Here is an 8,411-nt window from a genome sequence, read left to right on the forward strand (position 1 = left end):
GAGGAGAGGAGAGGAAAGGAAAGGAAAGGAAAGGAAAGGAAAGGAAAGGAAAGGAAAGGAAAGGAAAGGAAAGGAAAGGAAAGGAAAGGAAAGGAAAGGGAAAGGAAAAGATAGAAAATGTCCTAAGGAATGAATTCCAAACTTGAATTCTGACTCCATACCAACAGCTATACACATACACCAACTCACATATTTCTGTAATTTCTCCCATCAGAAAAGGTTCTGCATAATGGGCAATTTAAAACTTTGAAGGAAGGAATGTATTCATTTTTTTTTTTTTTTGGCCAGTTCATCTTCACTGAATTTTAATAGTCTCAGCTTAGTTTCGGATTTATGTGTCCCTAATAAATGCCAAAAGGACTAAATTCATATTCACATTAAGCAAAGCTCTTCCTTTGGACCACACATCCAAGCACAATCACAAAAGTCCTAAGCTGATTTCTGTGCAAGGCTAGAACAACTAAAATCAAGTTCTTTAGCATATAAATCTGTATTCAAGTCCTGAGTGGCAATACCATATCTGCAAGATATCAATAGATAGCCTTTTTGTTTATCTCATTCCTTAATTCACTCCTGTACAATCTCATTAATGGTTAAAAGTTCACCAAGCTTTTCATCTTGGTGTTAACTGCTCAAAGATGTCAATCTACAGATCCTTACTCAATTCTTGTCTATAAAAGGCATTGTTCTATGTACCACTGAAGCAAATAAAAAAAAACCATAGAGTTAATTCTTGCCTATATCCTATATACCACATACACAATATATATATGTATGTATACACACACACACACACACACACACACACACACATATATATATATATATATATATATATATATATATATATATAAATAATACGGTCAGCCTCAAACAGATTAGAAGGTAATATATGCTTAGCTGTGAAATGGACTTACACATTATAAATAATACAGGACCTTAGTAAATCATTTGCCTATTCATCAATCATTCATTGGTATTTACATTCAGCCACACTTTAATCCACTTATGAATTTCCTTAAAACTTCAGAGTCACATATCTAGCTTCCTATTTGACTTTGCCATCATAGACCTAGAAGGCACTGAGAACTCAGCACCTCTATAATGGACTTAGAATTTTGTTCCTGAGCTCCTGTTCTCATACACTTTTCTACTGAAGGATACCATGGTTTTGAATGTACACATCAAAACTTAACAGCAGAGATCAGAGAGATCTCTCAGCACTTAAGAGCACTTGCAGCTCTTACAGAGGACCTGGGATCAGCTTCTAAGAGCTACATTTCGTGGCTCACAACCCCCAGCAATCCAGTCCCATGAGACTGCAGGCTTTCTGTGGGAACCAAGCATGAACATGGTAGAGATACGTGCAGGCAAATTACTCATGTACATAAGATAAAAAATAAACCCTTAAAGAAATGTGCACAGTAAACCCAGATTGCTCTTTTCCCCCATGCTTGGCAAATAACTCATAGCAAACCCAACTTGTTCTGCTACTGAAATGTATCCAGAATCCAAACACTTCTCACAAACCTGTGAGAAAATCATCCTGGATTTTAGCTGGAACACTGCCATAGCTTTCTGTCTACCAGTCTTCTCTCTGCTCCTAGTTTTGCACTCTGTAGCCCTAGATTCTTCTAGAGACTCTCAAATTCATGAGCTGATATTCAAATCCACAGGTTGAAGGGTATCTAGGTGGAGAGGTTAGATTCTCATCTTTCAAACCTAAGCCATGTGAGCCAGGCTCTTCATTGTGGTACCAAGCTTTTCCTCTATTGGAATAAACCAGAAATGCTGAAATGACAGTGTCCCAGCATCCTTACCATCTCTTCCCATAGGAAGTTACTGGAGGCCACAGGGGAAGGATCTACATGCATAGTAGCTTCCACATGGAGTAGAGGCGAGCAAAACTTGCCAAAGTACTATCTTGGAAGGTGGGCATGCTCTCACTAACAAATTTGTTCACTAAATAGGCTAATGCAACACATCCAGGAGAAAAAGCCTCCTGAAATACACTGACATCTTCAGACTTTGCAGCCAGGGCAGAGATTTCTGATGGTTTTCTTCACTGTGCTATGCGTGTGAATTCTGGAGTCGCCTGAGAGGACATTTTCAAGAGGCACAATGACTCTGTACAAGCATAGGCTACTCTACTTGGCCCAGGAGTTTGTTTTCATTAAGACACAAACAGGGTGGAAAGCAGAGTGCCTTTTGGAATCAGTGGCCTTGTGGTCTGTAATGCTGACTCTTAGGTCCAGGATGTTAAAAGGGCATCCAATTGTCCAAACTTCTGATTTGTCTTGTTAAACTTTCCAGTTGACACATTATTGCACACATTCATGTGGTGCCATGTGATATTTCAATCTATGTATTCATTACATCATGTTCAGATCAAGGTGCAGATATTAAGTTCCTCACACAGCTGTCATTTATTTGTGGTAAAAAATATTCAAAATTCTTTCCTTTAGATTTTCAAATATATTGTGTTATCATGACATGATGAAATCTTTTTGCTTTCAGAGTTTAGAGTTTAGGACTTTTAATTTGTCCTAAAGTCACTGAAGCAAAAAAACATGATAGAATATTCATTTACAACCCCAGACACACACACACACACACACACACACACACACACACACACACACACGAGAGAGAGAGAGAGAGAGAGAGAACTTTAATTTTTAGGAAAAATAGATTTAATAAACAGTATAAAATGATATAAATTCAAAGTGTAAGGGTTATCTCAATCCATGACATTCTACTTAATGCTAATAAAAGAACTATATAAATCAAAAGAAAACTTATAAAAATGGTTAGTTAGTATTTAATAATTTAAAATACCTTATTTATTTATTTTAGAAAAAATTATAATCTAAGATGAAAAACTGTTGGTTTGCACAACATGCGCAAATGCATGTCTATAATCTGTGAATGTTATACTATTGATAAAAATTAGAAAACAAGATTTTTTGACCTTTAATCAATCTGAAGTCCTTTTAAGTTTTATAGAGGTAATGAGTGTGAACTTTTTGGATTTTATGCTTCCCTGCAAAGATAATCATAACCCTAAATTCAAGAGCAATATTGCTTTGTGAAAACTCAAACTTTGACCTGTCAAGGAGTTGGGGTACAATGTTACCCTGTGGTCACCTGTCACTCCGAGGCATATCCAGGGCCAAATGACTTTTGATAAAGAACTGTTACCAGTGCAACAGGTTATGTTTCCATGCGTTATTTACTATGTCCTTGAACACTGAACTCTTAAGAGGGAAAACAAAAGTCATTTGCTGAAAGTACTCTGACTTCAACACCTCTCCAGTTTTGGAAAGTTCAGCACACAACCTATAGCTGGATGGGGGATTTCAATGACTAAGCAGATCTCTTCCTGGAATCTTAAAGTAAGGAAAGACTCTGCACTTAATACTTGCTACTCAAATACAGGCCCAGAGGAGTAACACTAGCTCTGATAAAAGCACAAATTTAAAAAATTACATAATTTGACAGTTGGCAGGAAAAACTTTCTAATAAAAACACCACACATTCCACAAAACTCCCAATACATGACTCTGATTCTGTGCCAAAGTTAACTAAGCATTTCGAAAAAGCATTTCCTTTTTAGAGTCAGAAAAAGGACAGGAAAACAACCCCAGATAGCTTGAAGTTAGAGGTCTAACTCCTGTGATTGTTTATAGGTGATATATATATATATACACACACACACTCACATTCTGGGCTTCTCTTCCAAGCTAGGACTTACACAGCAGAATTCATGGAAATAAAATGTCCAATATTTCTGTTCTCCCATTCTGCAGTTAACAACACACACATGCTAGGAAGCAGAGACTTTCTCAGACGCACAACACACATTTACATGACAGATCTAAGAAAAAGAAAATCAGCTCTCTGAATGTTAGCAATGCTTCTGAGAGATTTTTCCCCCCAACAGCCACAAGAAAGTAGAAAACTTGAGGTCACACATATCTTGATCCAAAGCCAAACACCTAAACCTCCCCAAATGTAACATCTTTCTCCGTAATAACAGTTCAATCAAGAGAGGCTGTTTGCCAAGAACACAGTACCATGATGAGGGTTCTGGGTCTGCTCGTCATTTCATCGTCACTTTCGAGAGGCACGATTTCATGGGACGGTTCCTCCTGGCGTCTTCTGCAAATGTGTGGACAGCTCCTCTGGACCACAGAGCGGAAAGCTTGGAGCAGAACAATACTGGGAGTGCAGCCCATCGCTGCATCCTGGAGCCTACAGAATAACTTCTATGTTGATGTGATGTTTGAAAAACAGTGGCTCCTTGTCCCTGAGAACGAGCCTACACGGCAGCTGCAGCCAGCTCACCCTCCAATCACTTCCTCCAGCTCTGATCATCTGATCACTGCCAAATAGCTCGGATGCAGAGATGGGAAAGATTTGATCCACGGAAACTGAACACACTCAACAACATCAGAGCGCTTCATCCAGCGAAGGTTTCTCAGTGCAGTTTGAAAACGTGGTTTCTATTTATTACAATGACTGTCTTGGATTCCTTCTTCAGACTCTGGATAAATATGTCTTTCCTACTCATAGGCACACTCTCACATACACTCACACACAAACACACATACCACACACACACACACACACACACACACACACACACACACACGCCATAGATCATTCTTCAAATTAAACAACTAGAAATCGGACTTCATGCTGCCTTTTTTTTCTCCCGAAGCAAATGAGCAGGATATTGACTGAGGATAGTTTAAAATATGTAAACACTTTCTGAAGAAAGTTTTTCTGGTTACCTCATTAAGCTGTTGGGGTTTTACTTTGCATAAATTCCAGAAGAGTGATCAGCATCAGAAATGTAGAGTGCCCCGAATCAAGACGGTTTATCAAAGAAGTATGCATGCGATAACAGACCATGTGAGAGATGGCAGTGTTCTCCGTGATTTCTTCTCAATGGTGTAGTTGTTCTGTTCCCACACACATAGTTCTGCAGTCTAATACATTTTTATATTTACATAGTCGGTTTACAGGGCTGAAAAAATCTCTATCTGAGGTCACTCGGTGCACTCTGCCAAGCTGACCTCTTAGAAACAGCTGGAAAACATTTTATAACATCCTATCAGTAAGAACTAAAGCTTTGCAGAAACACACAGCGATCTTTGGTAGTGGAGTGTCTAGTATTCCCTGACTTCTGGAAGACTAGTCACTTAGGAGGCAACTAAAGAGGGATACTTAGAAATCACGTGATCCATCTGGAATGGCCTCAAGATCTAATGGTATACTGAAAGAGAATAGGGCAGCAGGGGATACACGAGCTAAAAATATCTCATGGAAAATGGACTCTGCTTACAAACGAGGAAAGCATGAAATCCCGGGAGGATTTTCAATGTTAGGATCTTCCTGCCAACCTAATTTTTTCAGCTCAGCTCTCAGAGGTTTAAATAATAAAAAATCAAAACAAAACAATCTTCTATTTAGTTTTGTGGCTCCTTGTATACAGCATGCTACTGTATGCAGTTTAGGGAAGGCTTATTCTTTTGTAAGGTGTGGCTGGCCTAGCCACAGTCATGTCCCTTTCACAGAAGCATATCGCAAAAATGCTCAATTAGGCCTTAATTACTCAGTAATCTGTCACAACACGGTACCGTTTTAATTGGTATATCTGCCAAAGAAATAAAACATGCTTCCTTCCCCCCTTCTCTTTTAAGAAGTTTTGCCTGCCAATAGTTTTCAACTCATTCTGTTTTGAGAAAACATATTTTAGTGCTGCCAGAGAAAGAAGAAAAAATAAAAAAAAATAAAAGAACACATGCTGACAGTGCTGGCAAGCCCTTAAGTTCCTCTGGACCTCTGTCGGCCATGACTGTGCTGTAATCTAAACCATTTCACTCCAGAGGACTGGGGCATTTACTGACAAGAGGCCACAGCTTAGCTCATCTGGCGCAAGTCTATTGAACAGACTAACAAGTGCCACGTTTGAGTCTGTGTTTGTGTACGTACTCTTCGAAATATGGATGTCTTTCCAGGGTCTGGATGGATGGATGTGGTTGACCACCAGTCACTTATCTCATAGCAGAACTCTCTCCAGTCCTTTACATGGGTTATAATCACTTGCTCATGAGCACATGGCTAACCAGACACACCTCCAGCTCTAGCTGGAAAATGGAGAGGGAAAGACCCCTAGCTCAGTTACACAGATGCCAGGGGCTCAAAGACATACTTTGGCTTCTGAACTTCCTTCTAGTGACCTCTCTTTAAGACTGACTAACACTCTGGGGTGGCTTTTGTAGTCTGATGTTTTGGCAGATGGCACAGTCTTTAGGGACATACACGGGATGCTTTCTAGCTATTAGAAGCCTGTTTGCATCGATCCTCTCTGGCTCTGAAGAATCTGCCCCTATTATTGATGGAATGCTAGGGAGGGGCTCTCACTACCATTCCCCCTTCTTCCTTCCTCCTTCACTCACTCTTTCTTTCTGACTCTCTCTATTTTAAGAGACTGGCCAAGGATGACTTCCTTTCAAACCCAGAGTATAAAACAGTTATCCACTGGATAAAGAACAAGATGGGAGGTGAGAGTCAAACATCTTCAACAGCAAAGTGGTAAGGGGCTAGGTTGTGAGAGCTAAGGTTTATATGGCTGTAAAGTGTGGGTCTGATTAGGGAAGAAGACAGAAATCTGTTCAAAAAAGCTTTCCCTTATATCAACATGGCACAGCCATGGGCAGAAATGAAATATTTAACAATGAGCTGTCCACCTCTGTCCTGAGTCTGCTTGCTTTTCACGTAAATCATTAATTTGGCTTCAAAGACAACCCAACCTGTAAATAACTTATGGAGACTTTCCTTCACTTTCATCTACAACTTTCTCCTAAGTGGACATGATTTCATTAGACACTGACTAAATGTAAACTCAATAGGTGATATTTTTAACTTCATTTTCAAATACGAAGGGATATTGCCACTAACAATGTGTATTATTAAGCCTTCCAAGGTTTGGGAACAAGAATTCGAGTTGTTAAGTACATACTGTGTATCAATTCACCCAGCATTTACAAAATCTTAAATCAATGCAAAGTAGGGGGGAAAAAGGCTTGAGAAAAACACGCTATACAGATTTGAATTAACCTTCCTTCCAACAGAAACAAAAGGAAGACAGAAGAAGATGCAATTGTTAGGGTTCAGTATATTAGGCAGAAAGATGCTGTAAGAGGTAAAATGAGGATGGGCAAAGATAAATAAGGAGGATGAAGTGGAGGAGGGGGAAGAGGAGGAAGGGTGGGGAGGAATTAAGGGACAGGGATAAGAAATCATTTCCCAAATAGTCTGCTACACCAAAAGGGTACCCGCTCTTGACTCAGAAGACTCCTCATTGGCTGCTCATTGGCTCAACCTGCTAAGTGAAGGGAGTTTTAGAGTAGCTGCTGTCTAAGATTTTTTGGCTTAAAAGTTCCTTAAGTGTAGGGCAGCTATTTCTACCACTAGGGTAGTATATCCAAAGGTCTTGTTTGCTTTAATGGGAAAGGAAACACATTTAATTTAAATAAATAATGTCAACTGAAAGTATTCTAGCTTTCCAGCTTTGTTAAATTATGTAAGAGTTGTATGTTTAAATCTATATAGCTCATCTGTCTTGCCTTGTATCTAAATCTATCCTGACCATCCTGGATTGGATTGTAGTTGGACAGGATGAGGGTAAAGCCTGAGTTCTTTGCCTCCACAAACATTTGTTGCTTCTATGGCTCCTGAGAGGGAATGTTGACCTGTACCTGGGGTGTGGGGGCCTTCTGCCATCTCTATAGGATGTCCATGTACTACAAAACCAGGACTGATCACTGAAAATGTTGTGGTAGGAACAGAGATGTGCTTTTGTGTTTTATGGACATCCTGGTGGCATGTCCTACATTGTGTTCCTCAATGTTAGTTTGAGGTCACCATTTCAAGACTGTAGTAAGTTCTGAGTAGACCTTTCTCATAAATGAGAAATCCATAGGGGTGCTCAGATTTCTGTTGTTGGACTGAACTGTAGTAACAAAAAATTCCCATGATGCCTTTGGACTTTCCACCTCGTGACCACATTTCAAGAGAGAGAGCATTTTACCATTTAGAGAGAGAGAGAGGTTACAGGTTAAGTGAGATCATTATAGTGAAACCCTAATTCATTAAGACAGATGCCTTTACAATAGGAAGAGACAATGAGGTTTCTCTTTTTCTGTCTTTATGTACACATAGTAAAGGGGCCACAGAAGACACAAAAGGAAGGCAGCTACATAGATGAGAAGGAAATTTGAATTTCCAGTCTCTAGAGCTGAAACAGTAATTTTTATGTCTAAGACTCTCTCTCTCTCTCTCTCTCTCTCTCTCTCTCTCTCTCTCTCTCTCTCTGTGTGTGTGTGTGTGTGTGTGTGTGT

The 8,411-nt window shown here is 39.5% G+C and overlaps 1 protein-coding gene across 11 annotated transcripts in view; it reads right to left on the reverse strand.

The window, feature by feature from the left end:
* Dock10 (dedicator of cytokinesis 10) overlaps positions 1-8,411 on the reverse strand; it is a 249,389-nt gene that overhangs the window by 196,653 nt on the left and 44,325 nt on the right. For 9 of the 11 annotated variants that reach the window (XM_029474701.1, XM_029474693.1, XM_029474682.1 and 6 more), the window contains exon 1: positions 4,077-4,445. The exons of the other annotated variants lie outside the window; for them this stretch is intronic. In XM_029474701.1, coding sequence (XP_029330561.1) covers positions 4,077-4,238 — 162 coding nt within the window. In that variant the 5' untranslated portion in view covers positions 4,239-4,445. Of the gene's footprint in view, positions 1-4,076; positions 4,446-8,411 lie in introns of those variants that run through there. 11 annotated transcript variants of the gene reach the window in all.

Source organism: Mus caroli, chromosome 1 (assembly GCF_900094665.2).
Source record: "Mus caroli chromosome 1, CAROLI_EIJ_v1.1, whole genome shotgun sequence".
Lineage (NCBI taxonomy): Eukaryota > Metazoa > Chordata > Mammalia > Rodentia > Muridae > Mus > Mus caroli.